Source organism: Anser anser, assembly GCF_964211835.1.
Source record: "Anser anser genome assembly, chromosome: 4".
In the NCBI taxonomy this organism is placed as follows: Eukaryota; Metazoa; Chordata; class Aves; order Anseriformes; family Anatidae; genus Anser; species Anser anser.
Window position 1 is genome coordinate 46,998,796 of NC_139724.1, and position 17,097 is coordinate 47,015,892.

The window sequence follows — 17,097 nt, forward strand, 5'->3', positions numbered from 1 at the left end:
CAAGGACCTGTCTTCCTTGCTAAAAATAGCAGACGGGGCCATGGGTGTGTTAGCATGTTCAGGCTGTCCTGCCGAACTGATGCGCTGTCATTGCTGGTATGTGGCTGTAGGGGGGTGTGGAGTTTCCCGGAGGGCTCCCGGCTGATTTCGACATCTCGCTTGCTCCAGCTGGGGTTGAGGTGCCCTAGAAAGTGAGTGGTTGACCTTCAGTGTGAGCAGAAAGGCTTTCAAGTAGCAGGAAATCACTGACTGCGCTTCCCGTGGTTTTATGTACAGGGCTGGGTTCCCTCCTCAAATGGTGGAAGCAGAGGATTTGTTCCTGGTACTAAAAGGAAACATAAAACAGGCAACAACAGAAACAAACCTTGAGAATAATTGCTGGAGTCTGTTCTCTCTTCGTTCTGAATGTGCAATTTCCATTAGAGCTAATAGAAGTGACGTAGCTTTCTGTTTGAAGGAAAGATAGTCTTTCCTTTGAATTATGGTGCTTTAATCTGGTGCTGGGAAAGGTTGAAAGGTACTGAGATAATGCCTAAGTTATTGTTTGACCCTAATCCTCAGTTACTGACTGCTGAAATAGATTTTATCTGTTGACTGACAGGTCAATTGCTCTGAAATTTTCTTTTGGACTTGAGATTCATTGCTTGCGGTTTGTGGACTCGTTCGGTGTGAGAACATTGCTAGCTTTGACACTAAACATGGTCTTGTGTCAATGAAGGCATCTCTTTGCCTATTGACTGCTTTGGTCTAAGTATAAGGTGACTTGAGTTAGTGGGGATAATAAATAGGAGCTCTCTAGGCTGAGCAGTCTCCAGGCAGGCCCGAGGTTTGAATCCCCGTACTTCTAAAGCAATAAGAGATTCGCCTTTCTGCTTTCTGGCTTTTTTTTAGGATGCCTACGTGGCTGCCAAAGGGGGGGAATGACAGTTCAGGAGAACGTGGGGTCTCTGCCCACAAATCCCTCTCCTCCAGCCTTTTGAGGACCCCAATTTCATACAGGACGGGGAAATTGGAAGCAGCAGGTACCACCTGCAGACTTAGGACTGAATGGTGCATCTGGAAACACTCGCAGGCAGCCCACTGTCTGCTCTAGCAATGCTAGAACAGGACTTGTGCCTCACCACTCAGGAACTGCTTTGGGTATGTGAATCCCCAGTGTTAGGGCTCTCGCTGTGCAGAGTAGGAATAGGAGCTTGGCTTGACCTTGGCCTCTGCTTAGGTATGTGTGTGTGATGGGAGATTTGAGCAGCAAAAAGAGGAGCTTTGTGTCAGGAGAAGTATTTGCAGCCCACAAAGAGCAGGACATGTGAACGTGCGCATCTTGTGGTGCTTTCTGCCCCTTGGGGAGCTAGTGCCAGCTAAAAGCTTGCCCGTCTCTTGCTGTACCAGGACTGGACTTGTTCCAGCAGTTGTCTGCAGATGGCAGCCAGTGGTACTGACCCTGTGTTGCAAAGTGCCCTGAGGTCAGGTGGAAGGCACACTGAAAGGCCTAGGCTGTGTGTTTCCATTTTGTTGTTCATTCAGGTAACGAGAGGATTTAGCAGATTGAGCATGCCAAATGTTAAAAGGCCTTGGGGAGGTCCGTTTGTTTTGGAAAGTGCAAACCAAGTCTTTTTTCAGTGTCTGCTGCTTGAAAACGTGTCTGCCCTGGCTGATGTGTATCTTCTGGTTGTCTTTCAGAATGCTCCAGGACGACCTGCAGCTCAGTGATAGTGAAGACAGTGGTGACGACCAAGTCAGTTTTAGATGTTTTATACCCTACGCCCACAGACATCCCGTTAAATCATCGCGACGTGTTGCGTTGCTCTGAGCTCCTTAAGCTAACCTTTCCTCCCCCTCTCCTCTTTGTTTTTGTGAACAAAACAGGTTGTTGAAAAGCCACCTTCTTCACTTGCTCCTCCAAGGTACAGGTTTGTTCCCAAACTGCTAGGTAGACAGATAAGGAGGAAAAAAAGAATTGTTTATTTTATATGAGGGTAGGTGGGAAAGGGTCCCTCATTTCTGTCATAGATGCAAGCTTTGGTTTCTAGCTGCCTGAAGCCAAATTGGCTTTAGTTGTGTGAGGTTTTACAGAAAGCTTCAACTAGAAAGCAGTCCAGGCATGCTAGATTTTGCCTTTGAACCAGAATTGTATTTCCCCATCTGTTCCCTTCCGTTCTCCTCTTCCACACCATCACATTATTTGGAGAGCACACTGGAGATGATGGGATTTTCAGTTGTAATAGTGATGGCTAAGGTATGAGTGCAGCTGTAGTTCGGAAGGAAGCCAGAAACAGCCAAGTAGGTGAAGAAGAAATTTGCTGAGGCTGCTTCAGCCCCTCCTGATAGGGCAACTTAGAAGCAGTATTCAAGGTTGACTGAAAAGCCACATACCTGGATTAGAAGCAGAAAGGTGGAGAAACCCCAGCAAGAGAGCACCTATGTACCTTTCTGGCTTGATGTGTGTGCTCTTCAAGCACTGGTGACAGTCTACAAAGTCAGGCTTGCACAAGGGCGTATCGATTTCTTGGCATGACCGACTGTCTCTGCAGGCTCTTGAAACAGTATGTTCTTGCAATATCAGTCTGCATCAGCAAGGAGCTTGCCTCCACATCATACAAATGCATTTAAGCTGACATGGGAAACAGTTTTCAGAGTCAGAAGTCAATGTTTTGACTTCTTTAGTTGGTTTCAGAACAAAAAGGTATGCCTCAGCTCCATCCACTCCCATTGTCAGCAGGGCTGGGGCAAAGCACTTGTGAGCAGGGATGGGTTTTGCAAAAAATGTTGCTGTTTGGGGCTGTTCACAAAACAGCTGCAGCACCTCAAGCAAGTAACATGGGTGAAGAAGTGAGAACCTGCTTTCCCCCTTTTTGTGAAGGGGGAAAATAAAAACAGAGAAACCATCCGGGCATGTACGTTTCCGTCTTGTTAGTCTTTATTAGGCATCTTTTCTGCTGAGTGTTGGGACTTGCAGAATAGCATTTGTCGCTTTTTTTTTTTTTAAAGCCTTTTGTTGGCTAAATGCGGCTTTGTACTCTTGCAGTGACATCCTGCTTGTATAGTTATGGCTGGGTTGGAATTGAAGGTTTTATTATTTCCAGAGGTTTTTTTATTCCGGTGCTTTATCTTGGAGTATGGCAGTGTATTCTTTTGGCCTTGTCCCCTTTCCTTCCAGTGCCAAAACTTTAAGTTTTATTTCTGAATGCTTCCATATCAATATAGTAAGTAACCTTGACGCGTGCTGCTTTCTAATTTTATCTCCTGGTGGCCTTGCAGTGCCCTGCAGTCCAAGCCCGAGAGCGTGGCATCAGCACATTCCAGCAGCCCAGAGTCAGGGAGCACCAGTGACTCAGACAGCTCTTCAGACTCGGAGACGGAGAGCAGCTCGAGTGACAGTGAAGCCAACGACCCTGACCCTCCGAGAGTGTCAGCTCCTGAGGTGAATGCACGTGAACTGTAGGGGCTGCTTAATGCAGGCTCTCTGCTGGCTGAACGCAGTCAGACAGGGGACCTGAAATACCATCATCCTTCAGGTGTCCTGTTGGCATCTTTGCTGCATCATCAAGCTTCACTTGCCCTTTGCTTCTTTGCAGGAGTTTGTCAATGAAATAACCTGTAGTAATAGCATAAATTAGACTTTGAAGTGCCTGACCCTTGCCTTTTGGCGTCATTGGCTAGCACTCCTGGAGGAACTGGTGCCTTTACTGATGAGGCACAAGCAAGGCACAGGTGGGAACTGCAGCTTGTCCTCAGTGCTTGGGGCCCACCTCTGCCCGTGCAGCTCTTCAGGGTGCTGAGGCTGTCAGCTGCTTCAGGGTGAGCCCAATTCCCTGACATGCTCCGGGAAGCTGCCACTGCCCCTCTGCAGCTCCTGCGCATGAGTGACAGACTTGGCTTCTCCCAGCTGAAGTGATCAGGCCTGCAGGAAGGGCTGGAATGTGCTTAGACTTGCTTCTGTTGAGTTTGGCTCACATAGTGCTGCACTGGCGTTTCTGAGGCTTTTATTGGGAAAAGCAGGCAAACAGAGCTTAGTGCCTCAAAGTTGCATAATAATTGAGACCATGCAGCTTTTAAAAATCTGCTACAAATGTACTCGTGTCCTGCGGTTTAAAACAGGTCCTCCAGCTCACAAAACATTCTTGGGCCAGCAGGAAGTGCAGGGTTATATCTGATGGACCACAGCTTATATAAACCAGTCCACTGACAGCTTTGAGATAATTCTCACAAAGCCCAGAAACCTTGTCATTTATTCCTTTTGATCTCCCTAGCCTTAGCTTTCCTTTCTTTTACCTTAGAAGCACATTAACAGGGAGAATTTTGCGTGCAGAAGCTTTGAAAAGACCTGTCTTCTGATCTCACATCTAACACGCTTCACTCTGCAGCAGTTCACTCACAGACTTTGCCTTGTGCTATGTGAGAAACAGATATTATACTTACCTTCTTACACCAAATCATGCCTGCTTTATACTGAAAATATACTGTATTACAGTGTTGTTTTCACTCTAGTGAAGTCCTAGTTATCGTGGATTGACCATTTCCCCCCCTTTTTATTCAGTAAACTGTTCATTTTACACAAGGAGTCAAGTGGTGCACATGCTCTGTGTTTTTTATATCCAGCTCCTCACATAAAAGCAAAGACTTTAGGAACCATACGCAGTATTTGCTTATTATTATTTATTTTTTTAATATTGTCTCTTACTATCATTTGTGATTGGGAAGTTTAAAATGTGATAAAACCAAGTCCATTTTATAAACCAACTTTCTAAATGGAGTCACCCAGACACAGCTGAAGACACGTCTTCTTTGTCAACATGTTGTACGTCGCAAAGAAGGGTAGAGTCTGGGTGGAGAAGAAAATGCCAGCAGAAGGGATTAATTAGTCCTGGAAAGCCTTTCATGTGCTAGGGCTTCTCTTTTCTGAGAAGTGCTGTGGCTGTCCTCAGAAGAGAGTTGTGGCTGGGGAGGATTGGTGAGGGCACAAGCGTAGCTGTGCTCTGATGGTGCCCAGATCGCAAGTGACACATTTGAGCAATGCTGAAAATTAAGCGGCATTTTCAGAATGGGCCCTAGAGAATTGTGCCCCTAATTTGCAGCTTCAGATGTCTGTTTTTACAGCTGGCTGGTTAAGTTTTCTCCTGATACGTCAGACTTCTGTTTTGATTAGGCAGGGCTTCTCTTAACTATGTTACGTATCTGACTGATTGCAGAGGCCCTCAGTAGTCAGTCGTAGCTCATGCCTTGGTTGACCCAGGGGGACGCGAGTGTTGGATTGTGTAGGCAGAGGACTTGGAAGAAACTGAGCTTGATGTGTAAATTCTTTTGGTAACTGCTTAAGCCAAGGGAGCCTGCCAACCTACCTGTCAGACTTCAGCGAGATGTGACAGCTGGGACAGCTCTTGGTCCATCTTGTGCAGATTACTTTGTAAATGCATTGTGAGGATGGCACCTACTTTGTTTTCACAGTTGGTACTTGTCTGACTGTACAAAGACGTTGGGTAGTGGCACAGAGCAAACCAAGCAGGGGTTTTCAGGCGTATCTCTTACTGCACAACAGGTAGGGCTAGCAGAGATCCAGGAAAGCTGTACCACGTGGTTGGTCCTGTGCTTGTGAATTAAATGTTGATGTGTATGTACTAGAGCGTCCCCACTTTGTCATGGTCTTTCATCTTTAACAGTAAGGGGAAATTTTACTGGGTTCTGATAATGTGTGTTAGGATTGAGATAAAGGCGTCAGTCTTGCATCCTTCCTTTCTCTATTTGTCTGCAGCCTGACCCACCAACTTCAAACAAGTGGCAGCTTGACAACTGGCTCACCAAGGTGAACCCTCCAGCAGTGCCAGCAGAGAGCCCCAGAGAAACTGCCCACACAGATGGACATGAGGAGGACAAGGAGCCAGGACAGCATATTGACAGCGATTCCTCCCACGAGCACGCTGAGCCGAGGGAGCCTCAATACAAGAGCTCTGTCCGAGCAGCCAGGGCTTCTCAGGATGCTCACCTTCCGACCAAACGCAACTGCCAGAAGTCTCCCGTGTGCGCTGAGGAGCCCTCGCAGAGGCAGACTGTTGGTATCAAAAGGCCCAGCAAGCCTCCAGTGCACGAGGGGCCCAAGGGAGGCCTGAAGGTGGAGAGCGAACCTGGTCCTTACGAGGTTAGAGACCAGTCTTCCAGAGACAAGCCAAAAGTAAAAACGAAAGGGAGGCCAAAATCCAGCGACCGAAAAGAACTGAAACCCAGGCTGCAAGAGCCCCCCGAGAGCAGAAAGCACAAGAACTCCCATCAGGCCAGCGCCAAAGCCCTGCTGGACCCCAAGCCCCCGAGGGACATTGTGGTGGGCAGTACCCAGGAGCACCTCACTCTCAGCCCCCTCTCTCAGGGCCAGGGCACGACTCCCACCAGGACTAGCGGCCACAGACCTGCTGCTGTGCTCAGAGAGGACTTCGACAAGGAGAAGCTTCCCTTGTGTGTCAAGGAGAAGAAGTTGCTGTCACCAGTGAGGGACGTGCATGTCCCTCACAGTCTCATGGTTAAAATTGATCTCCCACTGCTGTCAAGAGTTCCCCAGCTCCCCGGGAAAGGCGGTCACCAGAAAAGAGTGGAGGCAAAGGAGTTCCCTGGTGCAAGGGGACAGGATGTGGAGAGGAGAAACACGGACACTCCTGACAAGTCCTTCAAAAAGAGGAAGGTGAGAGGTAGAGGTGGAGGTGAAGGTGGGTTTGTGCAAGGACTGCAGTGATGTGTAGGGAGTGTGGAGCTGTTTGAAAATCCCGTGCTTGGAGTTTGTTTCTGCTTCATAGGGTCAGATTGGGCTCATTGTCCTTCTCATACCATGGTGTTTCCAAACTTTTAAAGGGAAGATGTGTCAAAAACTATTCACAGATGTTTCTTATTGGTCAAAAATCCACTGCTGAGCAAATAAAAAGCCCTGCAAGCTGTCTAACAAATGCTTTGGTGTTTTCAAAGAATTCTTGCTGTTACATCTTGCTTGCAGCCTCAGTCCGAGTAGCGTGGCCTTTTCCTGTCTAGAGTTGTGGGTTTCTGGGAAACAATTGTGATGGCTGGCTTACGCAGAGAGAGAACAAATTCTGCAGCTGTGAACTGTGTGATTTCCAGGGGTGATGCCAGCAGCTCCATGCCTTTTGCTTTTCCCTAAATGCAGACTTTGAACTAAACCACTGCTAATAACAACCATCACTAAACCCTCCTGTGCGTCTCAGTGCTTGGATGAATACATCGAAAAAGCCTCTGATTTCTCCTGGAGCTGCTGTGGCACTGGCAGAGATGCTGATGCTCACAAGATGCACGTCTCCAGTAAGGGGCTTTCCAGGGATCCCTTTGCAGAGTCCTGCAGCAGGAATAGTTGCTTTCATTTGAATTCCTTCGCTTGGTTTGTTCACAAGTGGTTTTTTGAAAGCTGCCTCCCAAAGCAGGCTGTGAATATACTCACAGCCAGCTGGTTCACCTGCACAGCAAGTTAGCTGCAAGACTTGCAATGAACAGGCCTGCTGCATGTATTCATCGCTGCTTATATATCTTTTTGGTCCCTCCTCAAGGAGCAGGTGGCTTAGCATGTGGGGTGAATAACTGGGTTTGGGGTGGGTTTCATTTACACTTGTCACCCTGTGAGCTTCCCATGGTTACATGGGAGAACTGAGAAGAGCAGGGAAGTGGTGAAGAAACATGGGAGGCACAAGCAGTCCCTGTCCTGCAGAGCAGCAGGAGGAAGGTAAACAGGCAGTAAATAAACAGGCAGTAAATCTCTCACTGCTCCTGTTGTTCTCCCTGAGACCCAAGAGAGGAGCTATTCCACACCGGGCATCCTGTGCCCTGCAGCCTAAGCATTGCACAGCTGGAAAACCCATTGCAGAGCCTCACCACCCGCGTTAGGTCAGCGTGCCTGTGGTGGCTCAGGCTTTAACCCAGACAGCTTCTTTCTGCAGCAGCATGAAGCTCAATCTGACAAGCAGTGTGAGAACTTAACCCGTGCACCTGCTGGAGCCATGCTCTGGAGGCTCAGAGGTGGACTTTGTGCCATGCACAACCTGCAGAGCTCCCATTGCGCTGAGGTTAACCTGCGTGTGCCCCTGGAGGCAGATGCAAAGTCCTGGGATGCTTTGGGCTAGCACCAGGCACTCCATGGGTAGTGCTGGCTGAAGAGCTCCTTTTGTTTTGCATTTCCTTGTCTTATAATGAATTATTCTGAAGGTTTTCTGTTCAGGTGAGACGATAATTTGGTACTGAATGCTTTGTATTGTAAGATTTGTAGAGTGTGCTTAAAAAGTGTCATTTATTTTCCCTCTGCCTCAGTGGTTCCTGCTGTTCAGTGTATAGGCAGCAAATTTAATTGACACTTCAAAATTTCATGCTATACTTGATTCTTGCTAGTAAAACATCTTGACTACATCCCTGTGTAGTCTAGGTCTCCAATGAATGCTTTTTTTTCCCTTCCCTTAGACAAAAACAAACAAACAAACAAAAACGTATCACAAAACACTAGGAGAAGAAAACCAACACCCAGAACAGATCATGAAATGCTTCAGCTATAGAAGTACATTTGTTTCAGACTGTTGGCAAGGAGAGGTTTAGGCAGTTCATCCCCTCCACTACAAAATAATTATTCTAACCAGCAGAAGTAGATAAAATGTCATGTTAGAATACTTGTCGTTGAGCCTGAAATCAACTGTGCTCTCGTTTTCCACTTTGTCAGTTCCAATCTCTTTTCTTTTTTTAACATGAAGCCATCAAATGTAGCTGTGTTGGTCTGTACTGTACATGAACTTCCTAGATCTGAGTGATTTTTTTGTTTTGTTTTTGTTAGAGGGACATGGAGAAGGAGATTGATAGGAAGAAAATGAAATCAGACAAAGAAACAAAATCATTGCAGTCTTCAACTAACAAAGACTCCGCTAAACAGAAGTGAGTATACAGCGGTGGGATAGCAGAAATTGAGCCTTTCTTTTAAAGCTTAAAGCAAGGAACTGTACCTTTTATTCTTCTTGTGAGTTTGTTTAACATAATGTGCTTTCTGAAACTTAATCTGCTGCAAATTTGTCTGTATGTCCTGACACCAGCCATGTGGCTATGAGAGTGTAATTTATTTGCCTCTTTATTTGTTGCAGATGTGCAATTATACTTGGTGTCATTGATCTTCCTCTGCCTTTTTAATGCAGAATGTTCATGTTCTTGTTATTCAAGCACAAGGTGACGTTGTAGTGCCTGTTTCCCCTTCCATACTTGTATTATGCTGCTGTGAAACCATTGAATGTGGTGGTATTTGTCCTGATTTCTAGCAGCTGAGAAGGAATGAAGAGTTGACCATTTTCAACACAAACTTGTCCATCCTGCAGTTCAGAGTGCTGTGTGCTCTGGTCCATCCATTACACATTTTCCCCTTCTTGGTTTCTGCTGTCTTACTTGTTTTTGGGGCTGTAATGCTTATGGTCCAGAAAACAGATCTGTGTATGTAGGTGAGGATAGATAGGGAGCATTTCCCTTTTCCACTAAATGCAGCTCGTGTGACTGAACAAACGCACGCCCAGGGTGCCTTTGGAATCGTGACCCTGTCTCAAATTTCAGGTGGCCCTTACAGCCAGAAAATTCTCATCTCACAGAGCAAGTGAGACAGAGAACTGAAACGTCAGGACTGGGGTTTAGCCAGGTGAAGGGACTTTGCAGCCCTGCTAATAATGGAAGGGTTTTGAATCCAGGGTTCGTACCTCCCCTTTTCTCAGAGCAAACCAGCGCCCCTTCTAGCCATGTGGTGACCTTTAGAGCGGGAAGAATTGGATCCTTTTTTGTGGGGAGAGAGCTCCAGGGTCAGGTCAGGGATGCAGGTTAACTTGGCTGGAGGTTGGGAAGGAGGTTGGGGCTGCTGCTCTGCTCCCTGTAAAAGGCCCTCTCTGGAGGATCGTGCTGCACGAGGTGGCACAGTTAAGAAGGGAGAGCTGAGCAAGCTGCTCAACTTCACACTTCTCACTGCGTTTCATTTTGTTTCTTCCTCTCCTGACTTTGCAGCTGGAGGGTTGGCATTCACTGCTCTAGACATTTTGTGCATTCTTGGAAACTGAGGAGCTGAAGGAAAATGAAATAAAAACGGGTAGTTGCAAAACAAGGTTTAGTGCTATTGCGTGCTGCCTATAACTGCTGGAGTTCCCTGGTAATCCTAACCCCAGATGATCAGAAATTTGCCACAGAGTTATTAAATATGATCAGCTCTGCCATTTAAAAGCACAGCATTTTAAGTCTCTGTCCCTCATATCCTCCCAACTCGTATGTGTTGTCTAGTTTAGCTGGCAAGTCCCAAAGGAACAACTCAGTTTAATTCTGTCAAAGCACGCACAGGATCAAGTGTCAGGGCAAGTATCCTTGACTGTAAAAGATATCTTCTACCGTAACGGGAGAGAGGGGCAGCGCTGTGCATCACTTGCCATGTTGGGTGAAGTGTCCCGGGGATTTTACTTGCTGGAATTACCTCTCCCCCTTTTTCAGTGAAAAGGTGCTGTGTTGGAGGGATGTCATTTTTGCAACATTCTGACATTCTGGTTGCAAGTCTTTCCTCCAAGGATAAGCCCTGGGGCTTATTCCTACTTCAAAAGCAACTTGCTTGTGCGTTGTTGACAGCTGAACATGTGGGATCTAATGCACTGTGAAGTCCCTGAGGTTTCATTTTGCTTTTGCAAGATTCTTTGTTAACAAGTCAGTTTACATTTCCAGAGATATTTGAACAGAATTGGTACACAATGTATTTAAGTTTTCTGATTGTTTTTTCTGCTAAAAAAAAAAATCCCTATATTATATAGACATTGTATTCATGCCAATTGCAAAATTCATTTCCCACCTCTAGAGCACCAAAAGCATCATTTGAGACCCAGAAGAAAGATCTCCTGCTACCCCCACCACTGCCACCCATGTCTCCCGCACATTCTGCACCAAAGTCAACCAAGATGGCCCAAAAGAGACCCAGGAGTGAGAACGGCCAGCTGCCTGCCACAGAAAACAACACTGCCAGGGACTCAAGCAGCCACAAGGATCCTTTGTCTGCCAAGCACAAGAAGGTGGAGAGAAAGCACCCTGAACAGGTGAAGGGCAACAAAGTAGGTATCCGTTACTGCTGGCGTATCCTGCGACCCGTGGGTACTGTGTGATTTGCTTTAGAAACCTTCCCTTAGGATATTGAACGAAAAGAAGGGTAAGCCAGTCACTAGAGAAAGCTCTTTGAAGCATATTTGCCCCTTCGGTGGCTATCTGTGACCCTATCTTGCTAGCCCTAACGCCCGTGCTGTAATATCTCAGGTCAATTTCCATCTTCTGTTTTATTTTAATCTTACTTGTGAAACACAATGAGAAGCTGTGACCATGTAAAAATTAAAGGCAAGAGAATCGTGTTAGTGCCAGGACCTGGTTCTGACTGTAGGCAACTGCGAGTATAATACAACAGGTGTGAAAATAAGTGTGTTTACAAAAGGAAAAAAAAAAGTTCATTCTTGAAAATAAGCAACCTTTGGTTTTAACTGTAATCTTCACTATGAGCTTTCATAGTTTGCTTACAAAATTATTGTTAATGATTCTTGCAGCTGAATCTTTGCATTATTGGGTTATAAAATTCAATTATATTGCCATTTACAAGTGCCTGGATGTTTGTGGTCTGGGACTTTGATGTGTGTGCACATTAATGGAGACTGTCTGTGCTGGCTTCTAACTGCTTTCTTTTTCCCGATGTTGTAGATAGCAATGCAGAGTCAGCAACTGCTGTGTGGTTAAACTAGGAGTAAGTGTGAATAGGTAGTACTAGTTCCTGCCTTTTCTAGTGGCCGTGAAAAATGTGCTCCTAGCGTCCTTGCTGCTCTCTTAGCCATTGTGCAAGGAAACCTGCTACCTAATTTCTGCATGCTCAGGGAAAATCTGAATGGTATTAACCCTCACCAGCAGTCTAGCGAGAAGCCAAGTTTTCATTTCCAGTATTGGAGTGGGGACTGGGGAAGAAAGAAAGAAGAAAGCGGGGAGCCTGGAGAAGTATACTATGTCTCCGACAAATAAACATTTTCTCTTTAAATTTAGGAAAGCTGTGCTTTAGAACAGTTTTAGATGGATGTCTCTAACCAGCTTTATCTCGCTCTGTGATTTTTCAGGGATCTGCAGGGGATGTCACGAATCCTTTCCCAGTGCCTTCTTTGCCAAATGGTACCTCCAAGCCAAGGAGACCTCAAGTCAAGTTTGAAAAGTAAGTGTGTGTTTTGTGCTCCTCATCTGTTCGTTCTGAAGACACTGGGCTTCTGCTCCATATTGAGCACTGCTTTTGTGAGAGAGAGAGATACAGGACCTGCCCCGTCCTTCTCACCTCTGGGACTTCCCCACCCACCACAAAGCAAAGCTCCCTCCTCTCACCAGCTCTTGTTTTGAGGGAGCTGGTGTAGACGCAGGTACTTCTTAACTCAGAGACAATCCCCCTCTGCAAGGCCGTGTCTCTTTTGCCTGCCTGCAAGGGATGGGTGCTGGTTTGTCTGATTCCTGACAGGTGGTAGACTTGTCTGTGACAAGGTGCTGTGCAGGAGACTGATGTCTCTGAGAAGACGTGATTCCTTTCTGGCTCATTGTGTTAGTGCTCAGGTGGCTCCATGCCATTTGCGCGGTGAACAGATTATTCCCGCACTCAGAATCATGCCTGGTCCTGCTTTATCATCAGTTAGGAGACTGGGACCTGCAGCAGCCTTGGTGACCCCATCCTTTGTAAGGAGCTACCTGGAACGCAAGTTCTTGTGCTCTGAGATGAGTGCATCGTGTTGCAAGGTGTGCTGTATGCTTCAGACAAAATATGGGGGTGTTGTGATTGAGGAATGACAGGCAATCACATGACTACTATTTTTACATAGAAGTGAAGAAGTAAGCTTGTACTCGCAAAAGACTAATTTCCTATTATTTTTTTATGTCCAAATGTAAATTTTACCTGGTTTTCTATCATATCCTTAAATAGTCTTAAAAAAAAATCAACTTCTTTTCATACCATTTTGTTTGTGCATTCAGCAGCTGTGTATTTACGAACAGGCAGATAACACTGATTTAGTGATTATCATAACTCTAACGTGCGTTTGGTAACAGTACCAGGTTGTACTGGAGTCACAGCATCCTCTAGATAAGGTAAAATCAATACTTACACTACGCTTTTTTTCTTGTGTCTTTTCTCCTCTGTCTGCCCCCAATTCAGACAGCATTCGATGGAATATCACATAGAAGAGGCCAAGAGGCTGAAGCACAAAGCTGATGCAATGGTAAGCCTGGGACCTCTGCTAGAAAAGTCCAGCGGCTCTTGCACGGGGATCTGATAGCTGCAGGCACGTGATCAAGTTGTGTTGGCTCATGTCACTTCCACCTAACGGAGTATGTGCTTAGTCATACGTGGAGAGGCTGTTTTCATTTGCCTAATTTTCAGGCACTTCCCTTTGTATAAACACACTTAGAGATTATGCCTGGAGAATAGGAATCGAAATGGGCTTGGAGGTTAGCAGGCCTCTTTGCTTTGCAGAGCTATCACTCTGTCTTGAGAAGATGGCTCAGAGAGTTGGTTTTACAGCAGTTCTCTCTGAAATATCAAGATTCTGATGATGATTGTGTTGCTGGTGAACAAGACTTGAAAGTGCCCTTTGCTGGCTGTCTCAGATGCGTGCAGTTTAACAGCATGCATGGTTAAACTACGTTTTTTTTTGCTAGATATGGCTCAGTCAGGTAATGTATGTTTGCCACTTGCCATTCCCCTGTGAAAATAAAGTGGGGAAAGTAATAGAGTGGGAAAACCCCACCTGCCTCGCATGAGGCCTGCCCCCAGTGCCAGCCAAGAGTATCCAAAGAATGTGAAGAAAATAAATTATCAGAGAAAATCACTTGGCTGTGTCAGAGCATAAGGTGGAGACCCAGGTAGCCAGAGCACACAGAGCTGATGACTAGGACTACGTTAGGGACCCTGAGGAGAACCCTTTTGTTATCACCTGGAGGTTTGACGTGATTTTTTTTTTTATTCAAATACTGCCTATTTAGGAGGAGAAAAGGAATTCGGGTAGAGAGAAATAGTATTTTCCGTAGTCTGAAAATGGGATTTTTTTCCCAACAGACCGACAAGACTGGAAAGGCCTTTCAGTACCTTGATGCTGCCCTTTCCTTCATTGAATATGGGATTGCCATGGAATCAGATGCATCAGCACCAAAATCTGCTTACAGCATATTCGCCGACACGATAGATCTCATCAAGTAAGTGGTTTTGGAACCGTGACGGTTAGGCAGTATGTTTGGAGGAGAGTCGTTGGTTGTGTCATTTGTTTGCAACCAGGATGGCTCTGGATGCCTGTGAAGCTGATTGAGACAGCTGCCTGTTATTTTTTGTAGTAGGCTTCAAACTTACTTTTAAAAATGTCATTGCTCTATGGTTTTGACAGACTGTATTTCCACAATGCTGTTGTTGTTTTGCTTTCAAAAAGGAGATTTGCCCTTTTTTTTTTTTTTTAAACCTTCCAAAAAGAAAGAATTCCACCAAGATGTCTATCCTGGCCAGAAACACTGGAATTAATATTTCACCCTCAGTTCAGGGGGACCCTAGGTCTGTGGTGGTTCCCTGGGGAGGCACTTAGTTGTACATGTGCGCATGTTGCCCATTAATCAGTCTAAGAGGAGAGGAGGTCCTGTGAGGGGCTACATCTATTCCTACTATGGGTGACACAAGGCATTTTCAGACAAAGTTGTCTGCTCAGAATCATACGAAGCACTCAGTGCCAGCACCAAGGATTCAGGTCAAGTTTCCTGGTTTTTGGACCAGTGTTTAAGATGGTGGTATTCACAGATTCACAGATTCACAGATTCACAGATTTCTCTAGGTTGGAAGAGACCTCAAGATCATCGAGTCCAACCTCCGACCTAACACTAAGTACTCCACTAAACCATATCCCTAAGCTCTACATCTAAACGTCTTTTAAAGACCTCCAGGGATGGTGACTCCACCACCTCCCTGGGCAGCCCGTTCCAATGCTTAATAACCCTTTCGGTAAAGAAGTACTTCCTAACATCCAACCTAAAACTCCCCTGTCGCAACTTTAGCCCATTCCCCCTCGTCCTGTCACTAGGCACGTGGGAGAATAGACCAACCCCCACCTCTCTACAGAGGTATGTGCTAGTTTTTCGTGAACAGTGGGACTTAAGAGCCTTGACGACTGATATGATTGTTATTTTTGTTTCCTTAGATTCATAATGACATTAAAACCCTTTACGGACACCTCAGCATCTTCACATGAAAAAATCTTTGCTGTGTTATGGTGCGTAATGTTTTCTCTGTGACTTCATAGTCTGTTCCTAGATCTGGTATAGTGAAAGCCCTGTTGCTGTCGGGGCAAAGGAATGAGTGAAATGGGAATCAGAGTTCTGCAAGGGAAAAAGCAATATAAAAGCCAGAGCAAACTGGAACATCTCTGAAGTGAGCCAGAATACCTAAAGGGACCACATGTGGAAGGCACCGGCTCTAAAATTTGATCTGATGGTAACTTGAGAGCACATAAGGACTTTCACCTCAGGTGGAAGAATGTGATGTGCCTGCCCACGTTTTGGCCATGTTGAACAGAGCTGAGGTGCTGCTGGACAGGGGCACGTTCAGCCCATGACATCCGTAAGAGGCTGGGCACCCATTTCTTTAAAACGTGGCCCTTCCTCTTTTTTCTTTTTTTCTGTTGTGTGATTTTTTTTTCACTGAGTCTTCGTTTCTGAGATGAGCAGGACAGGAGAAATCCTGAGGTCTCTTGAATTTGCAGAGAGGCTGATGGGTGCCTGCCCCATCCCACATGGTGGATTGCTGGCGAGCCAGCAGCAGTGGGCACAGGTGCTGACTCTTGGGTTTCTTTCTGTTCACAGCATGCGCTGCCAGTCCCTCCTGCACATGGCAATGTTTCGTTACAAAAAGGACACTGCAATAAAGTATTCCAGGATCCTGAATGACCACTTCAAGGTAGGGCACGTGTATTGCCAAGCTGCCAGTTGAACAGCTGTAGCTGTTACTGGTGTGGGCCAACAAAACTAACAAGAACTCTCTTCCTTGCTGCAGAGTTCTTCCAGAGTAACACAAGCACCTTCTCCATGTGTTGCAAGGTAAGATGTAGAAATATGGGTCTTGTGGTGCGTCCATGAAGGTGTAAGCGAAAACAGTAGCGGGGATCTTTGAGATGCTAGCCGCATTTGAGAGCGACTGACTCTGCCCTGCCACCTGAAATCGTTTTGTTACAGGGTGCAAGTATGTTTCTGCTCTCTTATTCTCCATCTTCTGCATCGGAGAGGGATTTTTTTCTCTGTGAGATCCAGAGGGTTAGCGCCTATCATGCAGAGTAGTTTTCCACCAGAGGAGCAGGGAGAGTAATGTCACTGAGCTCCTCTCAGAGTCCCTGGTGTTCTCATCCTTCCTTTGGATGTCAGAGATCTCTAAGACCTGCTGGGACACCATCCCCTCTCCCTGGCTACTGACCAGTGGGATTATGCCTTTACCATGTGGCAGCCTCACTTTAAAGTGGTATTTCCGTATTTTTCTCCGATTTAGCTGCTGATTAAGAAAAAGAAACACATTTTCTGACTTCTGATTTATTGAACATCTTGTCATTCTTATGTATTTGCTGCAGAGTTCTTGTATATGTAGCAGCAAAAGTAAAAGGAAAGCTGTCATATAAAAGTGTTTGACCCAAAGCCCAGCACACTGGGCCTGCTTTTTAGCAGCGCTAGGAGTTTTACTGTGTTTTGCAGTAACGGTGTGTGGCAAATAGATGCTCAGCTCTGCATCTGTTCCATTTAAACTCTGTGGTTGAGAGGCTTGTTTGGTCTGAAATTCCAGTTATTCTTATGCCACCTTGTGCAGTACAGCTGACCAGTATGTAAATAGTCTCCCAGGAGCAGTGGTGGAGGCTGTCTGTACAAGTAAATTATAACTAGATTGGGTGAAGCAGTGGGAAGCAATGATGGGGTGAAGCCAGCAGGCAGCTGAGCTGGCCACATTGAGCTTCTCCAGGTCTGCAAGTAAAGGACTAGCTGCCAGAAAGCTCCAGTCTCCATAAGCGGGGGACAACATAAGCATGCCTGAAGTCGTTAGGTAAAAACACTTGG

The 17,097-nt window shown here is 46.0% G+C and overlaps 1 protein-coding gene across 6 annotated transcripts in view; it reads left to right on the plus strand.

Annotated features, from left to right (window-relative positions):
- Positions 1-17,097, plus strand: part of AFF1 (ALF transcription elongation factor 1) — a 105,756-nt gene that overhangs the window by 83,349 nt on the left and 5,310 nt on the right. For 3 of the 6 annotated variants that reach the window (XM_083833859.1, XM_083833860.1, XM_083833856.1), the window contains 12 exons: positions 1,681-1,735; positions 1,867-1,904; positions 3,259-3,421; positions 5,750-6,667; positions 8,801-8,898; positions 10,826-11,075; positions 12,111-12,202; positions 13,184-13,247; positions 14,084-14,220; positions 15,204-15,275; positions 15,865-15,958; positions 16,055-16,098. In XM_083833859.1, the coding sequence (XP_083689985.1) occupies positions 1,681-1,735; positions 1,867-1,904; positions 3,259-3,421; positions 5,750-6,667; positions 8,801-8,898; positions 10,826-11,075; positions 12,111-12,202; positions 13,184-13,247; positions 14,084-14,220; positions 15,204-15,275; positions 15,865-15,958; positions 16,055-16,098 (2,025 nt within the window). The remainder of the gene's footprint in view (positions 1-1,680; positions 1,736-1,866; positions 1,905-3,258; positions 3,422-5,749; positions 6,668-8,800; positions 8,899-10,825; positions 11,076-12,110; positions 12,203-13,183; positions 13,248-14,083; positions 14,221-15,203; positions 15,276-15,864; positions 15,959-16,054; positions 16,099-17,097) is intronic. The other 3 variants (XM_083833857.1, XM_083833861.1, XM_083833858.1) reach the window with 3 other exon arrangements.